The 24,668-nt window shown below is 54.8% G+C and overlaps 1 protein-coding gene across 2 annotated transcripts in view; it reads left to right on the forward strand.

The window, feature by feature from the left end:
- The first annotated feature begins 1,368 nt into the window (after window positions 1–1,368).
- PRKCD (protein kinase C delta) overlaps window positions 1,369–24,668 on the forward strand; it is a 31,278-nt gene continuing 7,978 nt past the window's right edge. For both annotated transcript variants that reach the window (XM_066350920.1, XM_066350921.1), the window contains exons 1-8: window positions 1,369–1,598; window positions 18,601–18,723; window positions 19,876–20,075; window positions 21,366–21,426; window positions 21,596–21,758; window positions 21,856–21,887; window positions 24,111–24,196; window positions 24,458–24,587. In XM_066350920.1, coding sequence (XP_066207017.1) covers window positions 18,609–18,723; window positions 19,876–20,075; window positions 21,366–21,426; window positions 21,596–21,758; window positions 21,856–21,887; window positions 24,111–24,196; window positions 24,458–24,587 — 787 coding nt within the window. In that variant the 5' untranslated portion in view covers window positions 1,369–1,598; window positions 18,601–18,608. The remainder of the gene's footprint in view (window positions 1,599–18,600; window positions 18,724–19,875; window positions 20,076–21,365; window positions 21,427–21,595; window positions 21,759–21,855; window positions 21,888–24,110; window positions 24,197–24,457; window positions 24,588–24,668) is intronic.

The raw sequence follows: 24,668 nt of genomic DNA on the forward strand, positions 1-24,668 counted from the left end.
CCTGGACATTAACTATTTTCAAACTAGGTCCTCCTTTCCAGGGATAATTCCTTCCCAGGACACCAGGGACCCCTTCTCTCTGTGGTGGGAAGGGTCTTTGCAATTTTTCTCTTTGCAGTTCAGACCCCCCCCCCCCCAACACACACACACACACACTTAAAACATAATTTCAGGATCCACATCTCTGCTAGGGGTCTCCATCGCTGGGGGTCACACTGAACATTCCTCCACCCTCATCCTCACAGCCTTTAAGTACCCTTCTGACCAACCCAGGGTCCTCCTAGCTAAACAATGTGACAGCCATTCTGCCCTCATCTAGCCCCTCCCTTCTCCTGCCTCTCTGCTCATCCATCCCTGCAGAAGCCCATTCCTTTGTAACAGCTGCCACCAACTGCTCCTTGAGAAGACCAAAGTCCTAGCCATGGCCTGTCTCTGCTGAGGCCCCCTGCATCAGCTTAGGCCTCCTTAGAATTGCCTTCCATTTTTATTCCTTAGGTTTCAACTAAAAGGAGCTGTCTGGACTCTCCTCATCTCCTCTAGGTGGTCCCCCAGGGGTCCTGGGACCTGGAACCCACTTCTTTGTCTCTGGAAAGTAACATTTCTTTTAGAGTATATAGCCAATGTCTTGGCTTTCTGAGCTTTGGGGGCAGGGGCAGGGAAGTAGACTCCCTGGGTCCCACTCCTTCCTTAGACTTTAGCCCAAGGAATACTTAGTGAATGAATGAATGGATTATGCTTGGCCGCCAAGAACCAAGCCTGGGAAGGAAGCTTAGGCGCCTGCCAGGGGCCTCGGAGAGCACTGGAAAGCCGGGCCAGGAGAGCGGACGACCCGTGGATCAGGGTAGGGGCTGCTCTCAGAATTACCTGACAGCAGCGGCGGGCCAGTTAGAACCTCCCGCTCTGGAGTCTTCCCATCTCATCTAAGGGCAAGGCTGAGACTATCCGGCTTGGAGGCCGGCACCGAGCCCGGCCGCGTCCGCACTCTAGCCAACAGGAAGAGAAAGAGAAAGAGAGAGGCCAGGCGAGGCGGGCCAGCTGGCCGGTGGGGAGTCCCAGGCGTGGGTGCCAGGATCAGGGGAACCCCGGTCGGGTGAGTTGGGCTAGAGGAGAGGGCAGCGCCCCCCTTGCCCGAGCCTCAGTGTTCTCGGAAAAATGGGGCCCCTTCTAAGGGTTGGTGCACGCACTGATGGGGGCGGGGGACGAGGTGTTCTTTAAGGGAAGAGAGGCCCAGATGCTGAGTGACCCGCGCAGAGAGGTGGCGGCGCGGGACCCCAGGCTCCGGGCGGGCGGAGGCGGGGTTTTCGAGGGGCTGGCCCTACGCGGGGGCGGGGCCGCCGGCACCTGGGTGAGGTTGCGCCGCCCCGCCCCTTTGCACTTCCGTGTGCAGCGGCGCTGGAGTAGGGGGTGGCTTCCCGGAGATCCCCGAAGCGACCACCAGCCCCCGCCCGCGGCGCCGAGGTCCGGAGGATACTTCAGTGGCCGCCCGGCCCGTCCGGGTCGGGGTCCCGCAGACTCCCGTCAGCGCGCACGCCCAGGAGCCGCGCTGGGAGCGGGACCCTAGCCACCGCGACCCCTGACGCCTGGCTGTGCGCCTGGAGGTGAGTGCGGGGCCCGGACGTGGGATCAGGGCTACCCCGAGGGCGCGCCGCCCCTCCCTTGTCCCTCCTCGCTCCGGTTCCCGTTTCCGAAACTGAGAGACTGAGCCGCGGCCAGATAAAGTCCTGCGGCGCTCCGGGACCCGCCGGTGCCTCCGGCCCCCGAGTCTGTCTGTCTGTTGCTCCGTTCACCGTAGGGGAGGCCCTCTCGTCCGTCTTTGTGCTCCTGGCCCCTCTACCCGCCTCTGTCCCCAGCTCCTCCGAGCGTCCGCCTGTCCCTCCCGAGTCTCTGGGGCCCTCTCTCCGGCCATTTATCCCTACCCCTTCTAGATTCCCCCTCCCGCCTCTCCTTAGTCCCTGTCTGTCCTTCGCCCTTCGCTTGCCCCATCGCCCCACCCAACCCACCTCCCACCGCCCCCTAGATACTGTTCTCCTCGAGCCGCGCCCCCGGCCCACGCTCGCCATCCCCAGCCTGCCCCGCCGCCTCTTTTTTTACTGCGGGACCCAGGCCAGGCCTCCCGCCCCTGGGTCCCTGCCTGGCCCGCGCGGCGCCTCCTTCTTGCTCTATCTCCTTTCAGTCTCGGTGTCTCTCGGTCTCTCCATCTGTCTCCGGGCTGGGCGTGGCTCCAGTTTCCACCCCTCCTTCCGTCCCTGCCCTTTGGCTTCTCTGAGCCCCCTACCATGGTGGCCCCTTCCAGTACCTGTCTGCCCCAGGCCTCTCCCCAATCCAGACGCCACTCCCTTGGGGGCCCAGCCAGGTGAGGGGAGGTGGTGGAGAGAACCAGGGTGAAGAGGCAGGAGGTGGGCACGGACAGTATTGCTCCACTTCCCCAAATCCCTCACTGAGCTCCTCACTTAAACCTGATCAGAAAGACTTGATGCGAGTGGAGGGGTTTCCACTTGTCTGGATGGATCCTCTCTCCTTGAGCTGACTCCTCCATATCTGGGCTTGTAGGTATGTTGTGTGTCTGTGTCTGCTTGGGTGTTGTCACTGTCTGGAACTTGCCCCTATGTGTCCTTTTTCATATGTGCAGTTTGCCAGTATGTATATGTGTGTGTGTGTGTGTGTGTGTGTGTGTGTGTATGTATGTTTGGGTGTTCTGAGGCTGTGTGTGTGCTGTGTCTTGGTGTGTTCTTTATCACCAGACTCCCCTCTAGGTGTTGGTGTGTATGTGTCTTTGTGTGCCCATGTGTGCATCCCTGTGTGACTGGGAGAGTCCTATGTTTATGTTGCACACTGGGTATTTCATGGTGACCCACTAACAATGAGTACATTCAAGCTTTCAATTGTGGAAGCCCATAGTGTTAGGGTGCCAGCCCACCAGGCTCCTGTGTGTGTCTGTGTGAGTATGTGTATGTGTGTGTGCTCTCACATTGTTCTTTCTCTCTTTCTACCACAGAGTCATTGTAATCAGGCTGACCTGGTCACCAAGGGAGGGGACTGGTCCCTTGGGTTTCCTCGTTCCTGCTGTGGACTGAGGTGGGGTGCAGTGGACAGGCCAGCAGAGGGCAGCGGGGGTGTGTGTGTGTGTGTGTGGGTGTGAGACGTGGAGGTATTTAGACAGCTGTATCTGGCTGTAGGGTGGGGATCTGGGGTGTGACAGGACTGGGGCTGGGGGTGAGAGTGGCGATGTGGGCCAATGACTGGTGGGAGATTCACAGTCTGACTGTATGAAACTGTGAGTATATATGTACTAGGGGAGTAACTGATTGTGGGGAACCGAGAGTGCTTAGGCGTGGGTGTCAGGAGCAGGAGGGGATGAAACAAGGTGTGTGTTGCCTGCACCCTGGGTGACAGTGCTGGGTGGGAAGGTGAGAGCCGTGTGTGTGTGTGTGTGTGTGTGTTTGTGTGTGTACGTGGGAGGCTGTGAGGGTTTGGGTGTGCATGCAGCACACTCACACCCAGCCCTGGCCCCTGGGGAGAGGAGGGAGGCTTCCTTCTCTCACCCTCCTCTACTTCCCCAGGTTGACAGATAGCAGGTGGCAAAGCTTGGGGTTTGTAGTGTTGTGACCAATACCTCGGACTCTGAACCCAAGAAAGAAGGGCACAGAAATCACTATTAAGAGCAAAAGACTGGAGCTAGGCTTCTTTAAAGCTGTTTCTTTATTTGCAGAAGGGAGAAAGTTGTGAGGACTAGAGGTCCTGTGTCAAATGTCTGTTAGCACAACTTTGACCCATAATGAGAGCTCAGCACATGTTAAATCTTATGTGGTGACCACTTAAAACTTTTTTCTAACTCTCCTTGGAGCTGGGACTAATAAAAGCCTAGATAGTCCCCCAACCCAATTTCTTGCTGATGATGTGTCTGTTGCCCCCGCCCATATCCTTGACCAGACTGCTTGTGGGAGGGAAGACAGCTGACTGAGCACCCACCAGCATCTAGTCCTGTTCATCCCATATGACAGCTACCCCCCCTCCCCCAGTCTCAGTGGTAGTGGTGGGGGAGAGATTAGTGTGTGTGTGTTGAGGGGAGCTTGATTTGGAGCTGTGACTGCAGGTCATTAACACCATTTAGCTGGTGTAGCTAATTGGCATTTAAATTGAAATTAGAAATAACTTAAAATACAGACAAAAAGATAAAGCCTAAAGGTGCCTGAGGCCCCAGGAAATGGTAATAGGGGTCTTCAGCTGGAAGAGGGGCTCACATCTGCACATCTGGGGGGGGGGGAGGTTTATGGAACCCTGGCCTAAAGAAAAAGTACTCAGGCACCAGGGGACCTTGCTGCCTTTGCCATTTCTTCCTTCAGGATCTCTATGGGCCTTTTGTTGTTGTTGTTTTAGATTTTTTGTTTATTTTAGAGAGAGGAGAAAGAGAGAGAAAGGTGGAGTGAGGGAAGAACAGGAAGCATCAACTCATAGTTGCTTCTCATAAGTGCCTTAACCAGGCAAGTCTGGGGTTTTGAACTGGCAACCTCAGCATTCCAGGTTGATGCTTTATCCACTGTGCCACCACAGGTCAGGTGGGCTTTGGTTTTTTGTTTGTTTGTTTGTTTTAATTTTATTTATTCATTTTAGAGAGGAGAGAGAGGGGGGGAGAGAGAGACAGAGACAGAGGCAGAGACAGAGGGGAGGAGCTGGAAGCATCAACTCCCATATGTGCCTTGACCAGGCAAGCCCAGGGTTTCGAACCAGCGACCCCAGCATTTCCAGGTCAACACTTTATCCACTGCGCCACCACAGGTCAGGCATGGGCTTCGGTTTTTTAGGTGTATAATGGGCACAGCAGTAATATGAGAATTACCTCAACTAGACCATGTAAAACAAGGAACAAAAAGTGTCACTACTCATTTGGCACTCTCAATTTGAGTCCTGCACAGGAGCTGGCATGCCACATCATTGGAGCCTCCGAACCACCTGGAAAGATGTATTCTCCCCGTTTTGAGGATGAAACAAACTAAGGCTCAGAGCAATTGTGATGGTAGCCAGTTGCACCCTAGTTCTCACAGGTCACAGGGTAACCTCTCACAGACAGGAGGATTAGGAACAAATTTCTTACTGCTTCTGTATGTAGCCTGGAAAAATTGGGCCCAACACCCTATTTCACAGAAGAGAAAGTCAAGTTCGAAGAGACCTGAAGTTTTAGAATCAGACAAGGCTGAGCCATGCTTCTGTTGGTCATGCAGGGGAGAAGCTCTTTTTTTTTGTACCTGCCGGTCTGCAGGTAGTTGGCCCAGGTGAGGGCAGCAGGCCTGTCTCTGGTGGTTGTTATGTGGTGGTAGCGGCAGCAGGAGCCAGGACTAAGGTCAAGGGAGAGCCAAGAGCCCCTGGTAAGACTAGATCCTCTTGGACAGATAGACAGTGGGTAGGGTAGACTTTCCTTTTGTGCTCTGCTCCTCCCCTTCCTCTCTGGGACTTGGTTTAGGGAGGGTGGGGCAGGGCACCTAGAGCCCTTGCTTTGACTGTGGGGTCTGGGTGCCCAGAAAGGGTAGCAGTTTGCCCTGCATATGAGTGCTCCCTGCCTGGAACTGACTGGCCCAGTAAAGGCTTTGAACTTGATGCTCAGAGACCTGGAGCCCAGCAGTGGTTTGGTGTAAGGAATGGTGACAGTTTGCTGGTAAGTTAGAGAGAAGGTGGTGTGTGAGCCTAGGGTTGAAGGTGGATGTATCAGCTTTTCCATGGTTGCTTATCTCTGCTTCGGGCTGTCCTCATCACACAGGGAAATTGAGGTTTGCCCTGAGTCTTATAGTGGGTGGGACACTGAGCTGGGAATGGAACAAATTCTTCCAGATCCTGAGCTCTCTTCTATACCCATTCCTACATTTTCTCAGCCTCTCTGGAGCCAGAGGAGGGATTCGATTCTAAATCTTCCTCCCAACCTCCAGATGCAAGGTGAGTTGGGCAGAGTCACTAATGAATATTGAAGAAGGCTGTAGTCTCTGAGGCCCCTCATAAAGCTAGAAATTCTTTTCTTTGGGGCCAGCTTTGCCTCCTTCAGCCCTCAGTTGCCCATTGCACCTGAAGACAACCCTGTGAGTTGCCCATTGCATGTCCAGAGCCCAGTGAGCAGGATTCTGGGGACATGGCAGGAAATGCTGAAGGCACAGACCTAGGGAATAACAGTGGGGAGGAGTGGTCTTGGGGATAAATAAACAAGTGGGCCTAACTGGGGGGAGGTGTGCATGGGTGGGAACAGGAACTGAACGAAAACAGGGTCTCCACTGGGTCTCTGTTTATTCAGTCTACCCGCATATCTGGTGGGGAATAGGTAGAGTGCCCTTGGCTGGCTGGGGCTTACGCCACCTGAGTTCAGGGGTCAATGCTCTTCCAGCACTGAGCCTCATTCCCTGTCAATTAAGTAACCTTAGTGCCAACTCACTTTCAACTCTCAAATATCACCTACTTAGCCAGCATAGACATATACTCACACTGGGATACAGAAACTGAGGCTGCACTTGACATCCATGCCCACAGGCGCACATGCGCCTGCGCACATACACAGATGTTCCTATGCACTCACCCACAGGCATGCTCAAACGTGCACTCATGCTCACCCAGTCACCACACACTCAAATGCCTGTCCACACACACCGCACTGTGCCTGTTCTGGGTCAGGAACGGGGAGGGGGGGGGGGGGTCCTTGGTTAAGGTCACAACCCAGCTTGTGTCTGACACTGAGTGTGGTTTAAGGTGTGGCTGTGAACACAGGTGCTCCAGGGGGCTGGGTCACAATGGAAGATGGGCTCTGCCCAGGCATTTACTACCTGTCCTACCCAGTCCTCCAGGCTGACCACGGCTTCTCATTGGAGATGGGGGAGCAAGGGTGTGGGGGAGGGGCCGTGTCAGCTGTGCTGGCACCGTTTGTGGCTGCTGCCACAGAGGAGGAAGTGGGCTGCTTGTGGTCATTGGGCCAAGGTGCTCACAGGCGAGTGGAGGTCCTGTCACCTCTTCAGTCTCCCACAGCGTCCATGCCTAGTGGAAATGGAGGACTGGAAGGCAGAAAGGGTACTTCTCCTTGGGCACTCTGCTCCCTTTCCAAGGCCTGGGCCCAGGGCAGAGGCCATCTGTCCGAGGTGTTTCCGGAGGCTCACTTCCTCTGCGCTGCCCAGGAAGTGGTTTCAGAGTGGGACTGATCAGCCCTCCGTCTGTGGTTTGCCCTGCCTGGCCTTGCCTGCAAGGAGAGCAGCGTCTGGCCAGTGAATTAGGCCTACTGACCAGACTTTACACTGCCCACACTGCCCAGACCTTGCCAGAGGTTCAGGGAGCCCTCCACCGTGAAGCCCTCCACAGTCCCCACAATCCTAGCTCCTGTCTTGCTCCAAACCAAGGCTCAGAACATTAGATCTGGCACAGCCCCCTTGTGGTGAGTGGCTACTGATGGGCTGCATCTCTGGGATGAAGCAGCTCTAAGCAGCTGTATGAATGAACCTGGGCAAGTGGCTTTGATGCCCAGTGCCTCAGGCGTCCCCCGTCCCCCCCTGCCCCCGCCAACAAATGAGAAAATGATAGCATCTATCTTTATGGGGTTGTGCCAGAAACAGCAGATAATGTAGGCAAAATAGCTAGCACTGTGCCTGGCATATTCCTATTGTTAAAGTAGTAGAAAGTGTAGTTATGCAAAGCTCTTAACACCTGGTTCATGGTGACTGTTCAAAAAACAGCAAGTGGTACTGATGATGAGATTGTTATGTCAGAAGGCCTGGGCATTGGCCCAATGTCACAGGACCAGGTAGCTAGCTGCAAAGCCTGGCTGAGAACCAGGTCTCTGGGCTCCCTCATGCCCCCTCGATTCTGCCTGCAGAGGCAGTGCTGCAGGTTGGGGAGGGTTCCGTGGGTTCAGTAGGTCCCATGTCCTCTGAGAAGAACAGCTCCAGGGTGGAGCGGTGCTGCCCACTCAGCAGCCCAGACCCCTCCTGCCCTTCTTTCAAAGGAAGAAAATTGATCTCATGACAAATAGAAGGGAAAGACAGTCTGCAGCTGCCTTCTGCCTCCTCAGGCCTCCCTTGGGTCCCCTCCCCCACCAGGACATTGGGCTTAGAGAGCTGAGGCTGGCAATGAGGGGGTGGATGTTGAGCCCTCCTGCTAGCCTGCCTACTCTTTAGGCCCCTGGAGTCAGCCTTTGGGCTGGGGATGTGGGCGGACATCTGCGGCTGATGGAGGCTAAAGGAGTGGGGGAAGCTAGAAGTGCCCCGTGCACATACAACCTTGACAAATGACAGTGAATGGCAGGGATCTGCCCGTCCCAGGGACATGCAGGTCAGCCCAGTGAGGGTTGGGCTGAGCTTTGGCTTTTGATATCCAGGGCCAAGAGGCTGGGGACCTTGGGTGTGGGAATGGTAATGATGGTGGGGTAGTTAGCAGGGCTGAAAGGCTGGCGAGCTGGTGATTGGGAGAGACCCTGGCTAAGAGTGTGAGTAAGGGCATCCTGAAGGTTTTAGGAGAAGACCTCTGCAGGCATCAGACAGACCTGGGTTCAAATTCTTGCTGGATGTTTACTGACTGTATACTCTTGAGCCATGGACCAGACTCCTTTGAGCCTCAGTTGCCTCATCTGTGAAATGGGCAGAACAGGGAGTATCCATTTGAGACCTGAATGGTGAGAAGTAGCCAGTGTATATTTTGGGGAAGAAGGCCAGAAGATGCAACAGCAAACACAGAGGCTGTGTTCCATCCCGAAGTGGGATGGAACTTATCTGCTCCGGGAACTGAAAGGGCCGTTGTGACTGGGACAGAGGAGTGAAGGAAGGCAGTGGCTGAGGAGGTCAGGGAGATTATGAGGGCAGGCTGGGTGGGGCAGGCCAGGGAGAGGAGTCTGGGCTTATCAGAAGGAAAACGGGGATTTAGGCAAGGGTGATGAGATCTTAAAAGACCCACCTAGTCGCTGGGGCAGAAGGAGTCCTTCTGCGGGGGCTGGAGCTGAAGATGGAGAGCAGAGAGCAGGCAGGTGCAGACCCTGGGGGCAGTGGTGGTGCCAGGATGGGGGCAGCAGGTGGAGAGAAGAGAGGACTTCAGGACAGACCGCAGAGACAGAAATGATAGTATGGCTGTGCGGGAAGGAAGAAGGAAAAGGAATATGACCCCCTACATGTTCAGCCTGAATAACTGGGCACGCAAGGGTGCTGCTAGCAGACGGGCACTTGTGTGTGGAAACATCAGAGGGTCTGTTTTGGATGTGTTTGAGCACCTCTAGAGTGTGGTGAGGTCAGGGAGGCAGGTGGGTTCAGGATGGTCTGGGCTGAAAGTCAAGAAAGTCAGCTTCGATTGGAGAGGAGTGTGTTCAAGTGAGCCTTTGGTGGAGGCTCTCGGTACAGGTCCAAATGGCTGTCCCTTGAAGGTCCCTGCCAAGGTGCCCAAGAGGGCAGGTTTGTGGTGGCTGAGCTGCTGTTTTCACAACAGCTTCGGAAGCTTTGGATCATGTCTATGGCTGTGTTGGGTAAACAGGTGCAGTGGAGCAGCCAGTCGCCAAGGCCCAAGGCCGGATCAGGTGTCTGCTTGGTGTGGGCTGTGGGGGCTGGGGGCTGGTGGGGTGGGGGAAGATAGGAAGATTGCAGGGCCTTAAAGTATCATGGCTGGAAAAAGCTTAGAAGTATTCATTGTCAAGATAGAGAGGACCTGAGAGGGACAGCAGCTGACCTGGGGTCTGCCAGTGGACTCAGGCTTCCTTTGCCCAGCCTGGTCTCTTCCCAGAGCAGCAGACCAAAGCAGGTCACGGCAGGGCTGGGTGGCTTGAGAGAGCCTCTTTACCCGCTGATCCAAAGGAAGTTTGTAGGCCCAGGTAATCACCAGGGATAGCTGAAATGGTACCAGGAGCCGGACTCAGCACAGGGAAATCTCCTAGGCAGGGAAGGATCATTCCCTTTTACAGAGGACACCATAGTGCCTTGGCCAAGTTCGCGGGGCACCCAGGGCAGACCAGATCTGAACTAGACCTGTCCAGCCCACACCCAGGCCCCCATTGTCCAGTTTCTCTATTCACTGCCCATTGTGGGATGGCACACCCCAGTCCTGCCTCTCTCCAAAGTGGGGAGGTCCCTAAAGTGCCTCTGATTCCTAAAGTGGAGAGGCATCATCTGGGTCCACTCCCCTTGTGGAGTTGATGGGAAAGCCGTAGGTGGCCACCTCGCCCTCTCCTAAATACAAAGATAATTGTCAACAATCAGGAAAACCATGGGATTCTAGGAGAAGGACTCCATGGGTGTGCAGAGAGGGCTGAGGAGTAGACTTGGTGCCCATCTCTGTGGGGACTGGTGAAGGAGCTTGCCCTCCCCAACCATGTGCACTCTCCTTTGCTCCACTGGAGGCCAGATGGACAGTTCTAGGGCCAGAACCAGAGGGTCCCTCTTAGCCTTCCCCTGGGGGCTGCTCCATTGGTTTTGTGGCTTTGGATGAATTGCTCCACCTCTCTGTCAGTTTCTGCCCAGTGAGTGTGGAGCTCCATGGACGTCATGTGTGGGGTGCCTGGCATAGCCTTCCCACCTGCACAGGTTCAAGCCCTCCCCTTCTCCTGTGTGCCAGGCCTGTGACTGCCTCCTCCTTAGCCTCTGCTGATTTCCCCTCAGACAGGTAGGTGGAGGAGGCCTGCTCATCAGTGAGCCTAACCCGCCCACTCCTTCCCTGACTCACACACTCCTTCCTTGGACACTTTGGACTTCGATCTGGGCCAGGAGGGACTTTCTCTGCCTCCCTCCAGGGGAAGGCCTAGCCTGCCTGACACCCAGCTGCCCTTTCCTCCCCCTTATCTCTCTAGCTACTGCACCCCATGGGCTGTGGTAGAAAAAGCTACATTTGAATTTTCTGGGGCCAGAGCTAGACAGGCATGTGTGGATCCTTCCAGGCTGTTTATCTTTTTGCCTGTGTGTACATTGTATGCTCTGGCACCATGTGTGCATGTGGATCTTTCTGTGCAGGTGAATACATGAGGATATTAATGTCCCGTGTGGTCTGCGTGGGCCTGGATGTCTGTTGACATATGTGAGCCTGTGAGTTGGGTTGTGATTCTCAGTGTGTGTCACTGAATTGTCATAGGAGTCAGTATGTGCCTGTGGGTAGAGCTGCCGGTGTGTGTGTCCAGCTGTCAGCAGGGCTCCCCATGTGTAATGTGTGTCTGGGTTGGTGGGTGTGCCGTGTGTGCACATGTGTGTGGTTATTCCGGGAGAGGCCCTGCCATACCCCCCCCACCCCAGCTCCTCACAGAGGCCCCCTTGTCCGCAGTCCTGCAATGAAGGGGCCCTTGTTCCTCCCCCAGGGGTACTGAGAAGTTTCTCCCTCTAGCTGAGCCAAGTGCTCCCCCAATCCTACAGCTAAGCAAATGACTCAAAACCTGTGCCTGGTGTAGGCCACGCCACCAAGGAGGTCCTACCCCCACTCATGCTGGCAGGGGCAGGTGCGAGCCAATGTCAGCCAGGTGGTCCCAAGTTCTGCCTCTCAGACACTTCCTGACCCTCTGGCTGGGTGGGCCCATGGCACCTCTGCTCATCTCTCACTCTCAAGTGTTCTGTGACCCCCAGCCAGCAGAACCTCGGTGCTCATGCAACCCCAGCCCCTCTCATTCCCTTCATCCTGCTCACTGACTGAGCAGTGGTCCTCTCCGCCTCTGTAGTTACATATTGATGTCCCCACCAAGCTGTGAGCTCCGTAGGGCTGGTGTGTCTTGTCACTGTGGTGCCCGCTGGCTGGTACTGAGGAGAGCTCTGGGTGACCTGGGGCTGGATTGGGCCTTTGGGACCTACAGCCCTCATCCTGTGTTGTGCAGATATCTCATGCATGGGTTTTTTGGGGCAGAGGGCCCAGGTTTTTTATTGGTGCGTACAGTATTGTCACCCCTTTGCAATTGCAAACATTTTAGTCATACTGCCCATACCTCTCCACTGATTCCCATCTGATTTCCGTGGGCTGGCTTTGGCCAATCAGTGGAATTTTTTAATATCCTCAGGATAGTCAGTGTTTGTCTAGAAAACTGAGTTAGAGGCCGAGATCCTGCCCAGACAACAGACCCAAGTCCTCCACAGGAGCAGGATCCCAGGGTACCTGCAGGGAGCTGGTACCAGAAAGCAAGCGTCTTCCTGGGAACTGAGGAAGGATGCCCCAGGGCTAGTCTTTAGAACTGTCTGGAAGGATGCCTAGGAATTCAGGAGGATATTCTGGCTAAGGGAGCTGCTTGTGTAAAAATGGGAGGGACATATATTCAGAGTAGCCAGAGGGGAGGCTTGAGGCAGAACAGAGGCCAAGGCCAGGCAAACATGGGCTTTCTCCAAGGTCATGAGAGCCCAAGAGGTTCTAAGCTGCAGGAAGAGGGAACAGGAGTGGTGACAGGTGGTAGGGGCCCCTAGAGAGAGGGTGGAGAGTCTCGGCAGTGTATGGAGTGAGGGAGGGCATGAGAAGGAGCCCTGGCTCTGGGATGAGGCATGTGTCCTGGGGATGAGCAGGTGTGGGGAGTATCTCCTGCTCTGGAACTTGGCCATGACCTGAGACCACAGCTGGTTCTTCTTCCAGGACAGGGCTGGGCACATGGGGTCTAGGGCACAGGTCCTGGTGGAGGACCTTGGAAGTGTCTAGCCCTTACCCTCCCCCAGCCCCTGTTCTTGCTGGGCCCATTTCCTGGGTTGTGAAACTCCTGTGGCCTCCTTGACTTGCTTCTGTAGGGGAAGGTTGCCTGGAGAGGCCATCCTCCCAGCCAAGCTACTGCCCTCCTGCCTGCCCAGCCTGGCAGCTTCTGCTACACCTGGCCCCCCTGCCCTGCTGCAGCTCTGCCAGGCCAGCCCTGCTGCCTCCTGCTGATCACACTGCCACTCACTCTTCTTCTCTCCCACTGCCTGGGTCTCAGGTGCCTGCTCCCTCCTTCCTTCATCCTTCAAGGCCTATGTGGCCTGGACCTTCGCAGGTTCAAACAGGGTCTGCATCTCTAGAAGGGTCTGATCTGATACCGCCACCACCCTGTCTTGGTGGTGCCTTCCATGGGCAGGCAGCAGAGGCTGCCCCAAGTCTGGGCAGGTATGTGTGGAGAGGGTGGCATTGGAGAGCCATCCTCTGCTCCTCAGGGTTCTGTTTAAGAGAGCAGACCTCAGACCCCCCAGGGGCCTCAGCTGATCTCTATTCCCCTTGTTTGCTGGACCTCAGCCTGCCCGTCTTGCTTGCCTGGCAGCCTTTCTGAGGCAGACCCTGCATGTTCACACACACTTCAGGAGCCTGGCCAAGGCCTTTCCTATCAGGCCCCCCTTGGCTCCTCTGTCCAGTGGGCTTCACCCTGTGGCCTGTGAGGCAGAATTAAATGCCAGAGAAGGGCTGGGGTGGAGGGGACCAGGTCAGCTCTGTGAGCCAGGGGACCCTCATTGTCCTCGGTTTCTGCCTCTATGAGGGCACGTCAGTCTCTGAAGGCCCATCTCCTGGAGATATTTTGGATTTCATTTTTTACCTTAAATAAATTGTTACCAAACAACATACAAATGGTTGTAGAAAAAGTAGAAAACGCATTTCTGTTCCTGGCGGTGCCGCCGCTCAGGCTTTGTCCGCCTTCCCGTCTCCTTTGCTTCAACACACACGTGCACATGTGTGGATGTACAACATGCGTACTTGTCCTCTGTCCTGGGAGCTCCAATCAGTGCAGTCAGCTTGACGTCAGCCTTGCCTGCTGGCTGGAAGCAGGCTTCTATCACCCCGAGGAGGTTCGTGCCTGCTCTGGCCTGGCCAAGCACCACCTCTCCTTCCCTCTGGGCTGCTGGCCTGGGGCAGGGTGGGGAGCAGGGCCGGACAGCCTTGATCCCTGAGGCTAGAATCCAGTACGGCCAAGCCTTCCCCAGGTTCTGAGAACTTGAGGCTAGCCCACGCTGCTGGGACAGGAGAGAACCAGCCTGGAGGGGGAGGGGGGACAGACTCTGGTCAAGCACGGGGTGCCTGTCTCCTGGTGTCCTCCCTGTTTTCTCTGTCCGCATGGGCGTGCCGCTCCTGCAACACTTATCTCTCTACTTCTGCCCTCTAGTTCCCTTCACCTTTATTGATGTGGCACACTGGGAAGAATGTGGGCCAAACATCTGGCAGACCTGGATTCGAATCCTTCTTCTACCACTTACCGTATGTCCCCATGTATAAGACACACCTTTTTAAAGAAAAAATTGGGGGTCTAAAAACTGGGTGCATCTTATACAGTGGTTGTAGATTTTTTTTACTTGTATTTTCCGCTTTTTCATGCTTGTTTTTGTGCTCATTGTTGAAGACAGTGATTCGACATCAGACACAGATGAGGACAAGCTAATGGATGGGAGTTTTGACAGTGATGAGGAGTTGTATGAATTTTATGATGAATAAAACTTGAGTTCAATAACTTTATGTAATACTTTTTTTTTCAAATTTCAGGCCCCAAAATTAAGGTGCGTCTTATACATGGGGAAGTACAGTACTGACTCTGTAATCTTGGGCAAATCATTTAGCCTCTCTGAGCCTGTTTTTTCATTAGTAAAATACCCATCTCCTGGACCTGCACAGAGAGAAAGCATGATAATGCCATTATAGGGCTAATCTAGTCCATTGTTGGCCTTAGAAAGGGATACTTCTTATAAGTGAAGACTCTGAGATCATACCCAGACCCTTTGACTCCAAGTCCAGTGCTTTCTGTTTCATTGGGCTGCCTTTGCTGTGGGCTGGAGAAGTAGGAGAATAGAAACTAGCAGCCCACAGGTGGCTCCTAGTGTAGGGTCTGGCCCCTGCCACTTCCATGGCCCTGCAGAGCAGTGATGAGGCTGAGCCAGTGGTCTTCCTCTGGGGCCTGTAAGAATGGGCCTATTTGCATGGGGCTATAAATAGTTGGCACACCTTGCTTTTGTGCCATTACTTTACCTCCTGGCCTTGCCACCAGTGCTCAGACGCTCTGCAAGGTAGGTGGGTGAGTCTTCTGGTTCCACTGTGCAGTGGGGGACTTGGTGTGCAGGGACCCAGGACCTGTCCAAGTCTCAAAGTGATGGAAGATGCTGGCTCATGGACTCTCTCTCCCTTCTGAGGTCCGGGCAGTATGATTGGGGTAGAGGAGGTGGTAGAGCCTGGCAGTGCCCATGCTCTAGTTTTAGTCCTAGGAAGTTGGGGCTAAGTGTCCTAATCCTGGGGTTACTGCTAAAGAGTCCCAGAAGGTCTCCCTCTTTGTGGCACTGTGGCCTGGTGGTACAGTTTGGGGCTGTGGCCCGTTGTGGTTGTGGTTTCCCCCCAGTGGCTTCTAGCTAACTGTGAGCAGCAGTTTCTCTGAGTGTGGCTGCGGAGAGCTGGAGGGGCGGCCTGAGGGCAGCCTGCAGGGCTGGGCTCTGCCTCACCCTCCCGGGCTTCTCTGACACCCCCACACACCTCTTCCATGTAACCTGGGTGGTCCCCATGGGCAGCTCCTGTGGGGCCACCTGGTGGCAGGGGAAATCATGGTCTGTGGGCCATCTGGGCTGGGCCCCAAGGGGAGGGTGGGGAGGAGGAGCTGCCAGCAGGTGTTTGGCACACTAGCTGCTTCAGGGTGAGGCAGCTCTGTGTTGCTGGAGACTTGGTTGCCCTATCTGAGAAGTGAGCTCAATTGTCTTCTCAGGCTGGTGGGTGGGTGGAGGTAGTGGGGGATGCAAGTGTACTTCCTAAACTGAGGAGGGAAGTACACAGGTGATAGAGGGTGCTGCAAGCAAGATTGGGGGATAGCATTAAAGGGATCCCCCCCTGAGGCCTGTGGGGCTGATGTTGGCTCTTGTCCTACACAAGTTCTTATCGTGACAGTCCTGCACCAAGGGACCATTCTTCAAAGGGAAGATGGGAGCTGACCGAGATTCAGAGAAGCCAAGTGCCCTGCGTGGAGTCCCACAGCCAGGGCATCATTGGTATTAGGGTGTTGCCACCAGGCAGCTTAACTATCATTTTGCCACTGGGGGCTGTCCTGACCTCTTCTCCCCAGGAGTCAAGCCCCTTGCAACACAACTACTCTTTTTGTCCATGCCCACTTTCCCACTCAACCTTCATCGTCTGAGACCCTCAGAAAGTCTGTCATTGCCCCACCTGAGTCTCGAGGTTATCTTGCTGGGAAGCAGGAAGCTGAGCCATGTCTGCTGGGCTCTAGCCTGAGGAGTGTGGATGTAGGTGTATAGCAAGCATGCGCTGTGCAGGAGCCCTGCTGATCATTTTGGCCCCCAGGGAGCGCTCACTTGGGTGCTTCATGCATTGGACAGGCAAGGTGGCAGAAGGGACACAGTGTTCTTTTTTTTTTTTTTTTTTTTTTTTTGTATTTTTCTGAAGCTGGAAACGGGGAGAGACAGTCAGACAGACTCCCGCATGCGCCCAACCGGGATCCACCCGGCACACCCACCAGGGGCGATGCTCTGCCCACCAGGGGGTGATGCTCTGCCCCTCTGGGGCTCTGCAGCGACCAGAGCCACTCTAGCGCCTGGGGCAGAGGCCAAGGAGCCATCCCCAGCGCCCGGGCCATCTTTGCTCCAATGGAGCCTTGGCTGCGGGAGGGGAAGAGAGAGACAGAGAGGAAGGGGGGGGGGGGTTGTGGAGAAGCAAATGGGCGCTTCTCCTATGTGCCCTGGCCGGGAATCGAACCCGGGTCCCCCTCACGCCAGGCCGACGCTCTACCACTGAGCCAACCGGCCAGGGCCCACAGTGTTCTTTTTGTCTGAGGCTTTGAGACACTCCTATGCTCACTCCTATGCTCATTCTCAGCCAGGCCTGTGCAGGTCACTCACTTCAACATTACCTGAGTGCCCACCATGTGCCACCCACTCCACGTCCTCACAGGTACACACATCTCCACAGCAGTGCAGTCACATACCTGTTCACACACACCAACTTGCACATTCATGCATGCTCTGGCCCCGAGAGGAGCCAGCGGCAGCCCACAGCTGGCTCTCTCTCCCTTCTATGAGGAGGTCATGGCATCTGGCCTGGCTGGGCTCAGATGTGAGTTTGCACACCCCTCTCAGTCCCTCTGAGTAGGAGCCAGGCCCAGGCAGGGGACATGGTGGTGTCTACCCCTCATAGTCCCTCCCCTTTGTTCTGGCTGCTGGCCTCAGAGGACTGGCCAGGCCACTGGGCTGGGCTGCAGGATGAGGTCAGTGTTTCCTGTGAGCTCATCTGGGCTGGGAGCTCTCAGCAGACACAACTGTTCCTCTGGCTGCCTTGTGGGAGCCAAGGAAGCTGTCCCTGGGCTGGGTGGCTGCTACATGTGTCCACATACATGTGCGGGGGTAGGAGTGTGTGTCCAAGCCCACACCTCTGCCGGCCTGCTTGCCTGGCAATGCTCTGGATAGAGTACAAGTTCATATGTGTGTGCACATTCATGAGTGAGTGTTCGTTTAACCAGGGTTATGGAGCACTCTCCTCTGTGAGGCCTAGACATGCAACCAGTGTCCAAGTAGGTGTACAAGCATGGGCTGGCACATGTGAGCATCTCTTATGAATGACAGCCTGAAAGACCCTCAGGGCCCTCTTCTCTAGTGACCCTCGATTTGAGGAACATGAGGAATGATGTAGCGTGTGGCCAACCTGTGTGGTTTAAAAAGCAAATTCAGTGTTACATTGAATATTAAAGTAGTTTTATATTTGGAAAATAATTTTTTGAAAGTGCAGGCAGGCTCCAGCTAGGTAGCTCAGTTTGTTAGAGCATTGTCCTGCTATACCAAGGTTGCAAGTTCAATCCCCAGTCAGGGCACATACAAGAATGAACCAATGGATGCATAAATTTGTGGAACAACAAAATTGATGTTTCTCTTTCTCTCTTTCTCCCTTCCTCTCCCCCGCACCTCTCTCTATCTCTTCTCAAGTCAACCAATCAATCAAAAATAAATTAAGAAAAAAGGAAGTGCAGGCAACCTTCCAGGAAGGCAAGAGGTCCCTGACCCCAAGGGGCTCCTATTCAGAAGTGTCAGGGACACTGATGTGGGTGGGTCCTTTCACTGCCCTGGCCTCTGAAGGAAGTGAGTGGCTCATCAGTGGAATTTTAGCTTTAGGTTCTGCCTTGGCCTCAGAGTCAGTTTCCCCATTTGTAAAGTAGGGATAGTTATCTTGACCCGGCTTGTCTACCTGGGTATTTAGGAGCAAAATATTGTGAAAATCAAGAAGGGTGTGGGGAGGAGGGGGTCACTTTTCTTCACACCTTGGCCAGTATGTGCTGTGTACCAGGCATATAGTAGTAGATGTGTTCATCTTGGTAGGAAAGGAGGCGTTGAATGACTTTGCAGATGAACAACTGGGCAGGGGCAGTGTCAGACACTCAAATGCCCACACGGTCCAGGGAGGTTTTGGAGAGGCGTGAAAGGGGTCTCTATCTGGAGTGAACTGGCAGGGGTACCCGACCAAGGGAGCCATGCCACCCAGCTCTTGCCTGGTATCCCATCTTCTAGTTTAACCAGGGATGCCACAAGTCTCGACTCACATAAAACTTCTCAGTTTTGACATTGGCAACTAGGATTAGTGCATTTTAAGCACCATGTGGGCCAAACCCAATGCTGTGAGAGCACTGGGGGGAGCAGATTCCTGACCATCTCTCAGGGCTGCTCCGGCTGGCTCTGCCCTGCTGCCTGCCCTACCCCTTCTTTTTTCTCCACAACCTCCCCACAGGCCTCAACATGGCCCCGTTCCTGCGCATCGCCTTCAACTCCTACGAGCTGGGCTCCCTGGAGGCTGCAGACGAAGCAAGCCAGCCCTTCTGTGCTGTGAAGATGAAGGAGGCACTCAGCACAGGTAGGGCTGGAGGCTGGACCCTGGAGAGGTGGCAGCAGCCAGCGGGGCTGTGAGTCCAGCCCCCAGCGGGAGGCAATGGCAGGGGCCAGGCCTTGTTCCCCTAGTTCCCCAGAACCTCTGAGGGATCCTGCTCTTCCTCATCCTCGTCTCCCTGTCCAGTCCAGCTGGGGATGCAGGACAACAGAGGCCTCTGAGTGCCTATGGGGCCTCCAGCACTGGCTGCATGGAGCCCTAGCTGGGGCTCGGGGCTTCTGGCTCTTCCCTATTGGCCGTTCCATCAACAGTTTCCATGTGTCCATCTGTGCCAGGCCCTGTGCTGGGCACCGAGGACATTGCTGTGCTCCAGGCTTGAGCTGGCCCTGCCCTTGTGGGGCTCACAGTCAGACGAGGGAGCCAGACAGTGAGTCCTGTGAAAGGGAAGCTGAGAGAAGATATTGTCTTAGGCTGGGGGTGGGGATGTCTTCTGGGAAGATGTGAACATCTCAGGCTGTTTCTTCTTGCTTCTACCCTCACCTGGTGAATGCTGGCTCATCCTGGAGGTCTCAGCTGAGCTTCTTCCACGAAGTCTTCCCACCCCTTAGGCTGGGCAGGCCAATGACATGGGTGGTCTAGAACCACTGGCCTTGCCCACTTCGAGTTCATTATAGCTATGATTTAACATTTACTGGAGGCATGAATTGGCTCATGTCTCTGCCTGAGACTGAGTTTAACTTTTCTTTTGCCCATGTTCCTTGCCTCTAGTCCAGTGGCTGGCATGTGGGAGTGCTCAGCATGCATTCACTGAGTGAATGCACAGGGAAGGGGGAATGCATGAGGGGACACATCTAAGCAGGGCTGGAGGAAGAGGGTCATAGGAAGTGGGAACAGCAGGAGCAAAGGCCTGGGGATAGGACCTGGCAGGACACCCAAGAGGAGCTGCCAGCAGTTCTGTGTTCTGGAGTGTGTTGTGAGTGAGATGAGGCTGGTGAGGTGAGCAGAGCACAGTCGTGCAGGCCGAGCAGTGGACTCAGTCCTGAAGACTCTGGGAAGCCATGGCAGGCCTGCAGGGAGACAGCCAGGCAGATGCTGTCAGAGCTGAAGGCTGTGGGAAGTCTGGGAAGGGAGTGACAGAGGGGCCCTCCCCTGATATGGCCAGCTTGGTGCATATTGCAGAGCGCGGGAAGACACTGGTGCAGAAGAAGCCCACCATGTACCCTGAGTGGAAGTCCTCATTTGATGCCCACATCTATGAGGGTCGTGTCATCCAGATTGTGCTGATGCGGGCAGCTGAGGACCCAGTGTCTGAGGTGACCGTGGGCGTGTCAGTGCTGGCCGAGCGCTGCAAGAAGAACAACGGCAAGGCTGAGTTCTGGGTGAGGGGCAGGCGAGCTGCGGTCATGCGTGTGTGTGTGTGTGTGTGTGTGTGCATGCTCACAGTGAGTGAGCATGCCTGCAGGGTGCAACTTTGCACCCGAACAGCTGAGTTTGAACCCCAGCTCTGCAATATATCAAACCCCGGCTTCTCTGGCCCTGTTTCCAAATCTGTAAAAAGAAGAAGCTGCTAAAAGACCCTACCTCGGTGCTGGTTATTAAGATGTAAGGAGCAAGCTGGGTGTAAAGGGCTAATTGTAGAACCAGGCACAGGGTGGGTGCTAAAAACAGTCATCCTTGTTATTGCAACTATTCTTTCCCTTTTAATTTTGTAAAGTCAGGATGTGAAAATAGTAAAACATTTCAGACTGTATGTAAGGGTGTGTCTGGTCCTAACCCCAGGCACCAGGCCCCCTTCTCAGAGGCATCCATTATTCCCAGGTCTGTTTGGAATCTGCAGAGATTCCAGGCCCAGGCAGGCATTAGGGAACAGCAGTGATGATCTTCAACAGCAAGGGTGTGGGAGAAGGGGAAGGCTGATGGCCTGCCACTCACTTGCCGAACCGGGACTCTGTACACACATGTGGCCGTGTGGCCTCTGTGGCCACAGGATGCCAGCACTGGCAGAGCATCCCCTGCTCCCCTTAGGGCTACATAGGATCTTCTACAGCCAAGATGTCCTCACTGGAAAAGAACTGGTCAGCCTCCAGTAAGGGCTGAAGGTGGGGGCCAAGGAAAAAGTTGACTTAGGGCTCTACTGACCTTCGACCAGTCAGGCAGAGATACTTGCTAAGCACTCTGCCTGTTACCCCGGGGACAATGTGAGTCACCAGGACTGGGTCCTAGAGAGGTGAGGGTCCTGCCCTCAGAACTAGCCAGTTTTATGTGAGGAGGCTAGACATGAGAACCCCTAACAGACAGCACTACCATGGCTGTGTTGGTATGCATGCGCCTTTGTCTCTGCATGTGGTGAGACGGGTCTCCATTCTAGTCTCCTTGTTAAGGGGGCAGCAGTGTTGAGGGTGGGGACTTTCCCTTCCCATTTTGTTCCCATGTGGCCAGGCTGGGTGTGGGCTGGATTCTTTCACTTCCCTAAATGTAATAATACCCCTGAGTGGGTTGTGGGGGGCGGGGCTCAGGGGCGGGGCCTGTCCCTGCCCACACCAGGCAGACAGGTGTCCTACTGGGCTGCCAGGACCCCCTTGTCCTTGGGGGACCAACCATGGGGGTTGGTTCTGAATCTGGCTTGGCCTGGGCCTGCCCTCATTGACACTCTACCCTCACCCCTGCAGCTGGACCTGCAACCACAGGCCAAGGTGTTAATGTCTGTGCAGTATTTCCTGGAAGACGGAGGTAAGACATGCCCTACCTGGGCTAGAGCTGTAAGTTCAGAGGCCAGAACCAGGATAAAGATTTAAAGAAGCAGCTCCCACCAACCTCTGTCCAGGGCCACCCTGGGAGGGACTGCAGGGTGTTGTCCCTCCTTTGGTTGCGACTGACCTCTCCACTCCATGGTCCTTAGATTGTAAGCAGTCTCTGCGGGGTGAAGACGAGGCCAAGTTCCCAACGATGAACCGCCGTGGAGCCATCAAACAGGCCAAAATCCACTACATCAAGAACCACGAGTTTATTGCTACCTTCTTTAGGCAGCCCACCTTCTGTTCTGTGTGCAGAGATTTTGTTTGGTGAGGGCTGGCTGTGCCTGCTGGGAACTGGGGGAAGGGAGGGCCAGCCACACTCAGCGCTTTCCCCACTCACCCTGCGTGGGGATTTGCCTTTCAGGGGTCTCAACAAGCAAGGCTACAAATGCAGGCGTAAGTGTCCCTACAGTCCAGTTTGTACATGTGCACACGTGTTCATGGGTGCTTGGCAGTGCTTGGGTGTGTTCGTAGGAGAGCCTGTGACCCTGTGTTGGGACTGTGTGTCTGAACAAAGACTCTGCGTGCCTGAGTGTGTGCGCATGAGACTTTCCATGTCAGCATGCATGTGAGTACGCTAGCTATGTCCAGTGAGTGCTGGAGCTGGCTCGCTTCAGCTGGTGTAACCAATTCTGCATATCTCTTCCCAACTCTTTGCATTCAGTGACATCACATTGGTAACCTGAAGTAGGTCACAGGGGAGTGTCTGCAGAGAAGTCAGCCAGTATTGCACATCAGAGCTCTTTTCCCCCAGATAGGCTGTAAGACCTTGACCAGCACACCCCTGGCCACGGGGGTGCGTCTCTTAGACATGTGCGCATCTGAGTGCACACGTATAAGCACACCTTTCTCCGCTTATGAGCATGAGTTCTGGATCCAGGCTGCCTGGGTTTAAATCCCAGCTCTACCACTTCCTAGCTGTAGGCCAGGGGTTGGGAACCTATGGCTCATGAGCCAGATGTGGCTCTTTTGATGGCTGCATCTGGCTCGCAGACATATCTTTAAAAATAAAAATAAAAAATGTTAAAAATATAAAACATTTGGCCCTGGCCAGTTGGCTCAGCGGTAGAGCTTCGGCCTGGCGTGCAGGGGAACCGGGTTCAATTCCCGGCCAGGGCACATAGGAGAAGCGCCCATTTGCTTCTCCACCCCCCCCCCCTCCTTCCTCTCTGTCTCTCTCTTCCCCTCCTGCAGCCAAGGCTCCATTGGAGCAAAGATGGCCCGGGCGCTGGGGATGGCTCCTTGGCCTCTGCCCCAGGCGCTAGAGTGGCTCTGGTCTCGGCAGAGCGACGCCCTGGAGGGGCAGAGCATTGCCCCCTGGTAGGCAGAGCGTTGCCCCTGGTGGGCGTGCCGGGTGGATCCCGGTTGGGCGCATGCGGGAGTCTGTCTGACTGTCTCTCCCCGTTTCCGGCTTCAGAAAAGTACAAATATATATATATATATATATATAAAACATTCTCATGTATTACAATTCATTCATTTCCTATTGCTCATGTTCATGGTTGTGGGTGGCTGGAGCCAATCACAGCTGTCCTCCAAGACAACACCGAATTTTTATTGGATAATGCGAACGTACACGGGTCATTGTATGGCTCTCACGGAATTACATTTTAAAATATGTGGCGTTGCCTGACCAGGCGGTGGCGCAGTGGATAGAGCGTCTGACTGGGATGCAGAGGACCCAGGTTCGAGACCCTGAGGTCGCCAGCTTGAGTGCAGGCTCATCTGGCTTGAGCAAAAAGCTCACCAGCTTAGACCCAAGGTTGCTGGCTCGAGGAAGGGGTTACTCGGTCTGCTGAAGGCCCGCGGTCAAGGCACATATGAGAAAGCAATCAATGAACAACTAGGGTGTTGCAACGAAAAACTGATGATTGATGCTTCTCATCTCTCTCCGTTCCAGACTGTCTGTCCCTGTCTATCCCTCTCTCTGACTCTCTCTCTCTGTCCCTGTAAAAAATATATATATATATATATGTGGCATTCATGGCTCTCTCGGCCAAAAAGTTTCCCGACCCCTGCTGTAGGCCTTAGGCCTAACCTCTCTGTGCCTCAGGTTTCTCATCCATAAAATAGGTATAATAGGATTATTGTGGAGATTAAGTGGGGTAAAATATGTAAAGCTGTATTTTAAGTGTGGCTGGCATTCTGTGGGAGAAGCCTTGTCATTATTGCACATGCGGTCTGTATGTATTTGTATGTTTTTGAGTCAGGGTGCATCTGTCCGTGTGTGCATGTGTCTGAGAGAGCTTAAGAGCTGTTAGCTATCCTGGGACAGAGAAGAGGGAAAAAGGGGCTCCTTTGCCTCTACCTCTTTCACTGCAATACCCCACGCCCTCACTTCTGTGCCCTCCCTGCCCACCGGGACTCCTTGAACCTTTCCTAATATCTAAGATCCATAAGATCAGCCTGTCTTCCCTGCTCCATATCCTTCCCAGGCCCCTCCTTTGAGGGCTGGCAGGAGGAGAAAAAAATTAACCCCTGGGCCTGAGGCCTCTAGAGGGTGAGGGTGTAGGCGACTGGGAGAACGGTGGCTTTGTGTAGGGGCCTGGACTCAGCCAGCTCACAGCCTTTGCCCCTCCCGGTACCTTCCCATCCCCCCCGGGCCTGCGCCTCCTCAAGAATGCAACGCTGCCATCCACAAGAAATGCATCGACAAGATCATCGGCCGATGCACTGGCACCGCGACCAATAGCCGGGACACCATAGTGAGGCTGGGTCCAGGGCAGGGCCCCGGGGGTCTTGGGGGCTTGGCTACGTGGGAGGGATTTGGGCTTTCCCTTCCCCTTCCCCCTGGGGCTCACCCTTCCTCCCCGTTTTTCTTGGTCCTTCCTTGGACGTCTGGATTCCCTAGTCCTCAGTGGAGCCCTGTTGGCATCTTGCCATGCATGGGATTTGGGGGAGAGCTAGGGGTTAAGGAAGGGGCTGGAGCTGCCATGTGACCCTTGACCTATGACCCCCCACCCCAGTTCCAGAAAGAACGGTTCAACATCGACATGCCTCACCGGTTCAAGGTTTACAACTACATGAGCCCCACCTTCTGTGACCACTGTGGCAGCCTGCTGTGGGGGCTGGTGAAGCAGGGGTTAAAGTGTGAAGGTGTGTGCCACCAAGCTCTGGGGCTGGGTGGAAGTGGCAGTCAGGAGGGCTCCCTGCTGTGCCTGCCCACCTGGGCCTCAG

Source organism: Saccopteryx leptura, chromosome 10, assembly GCF_036850995.1.
Source record: "Saccopteryx leptura isolate mSacLep1 chromosome 10, mSacLep1_pri_phased_curated, whole genome shotgun sequence".
In the NCBI taxonomy this organism is placed as follows: domain Eukaryota; kingdom Metazoa; phylum Chordata; class Mammalia; order Chiroptera; family Emballonuridae; genus Saccopteryx; species Saccopteryx leptura.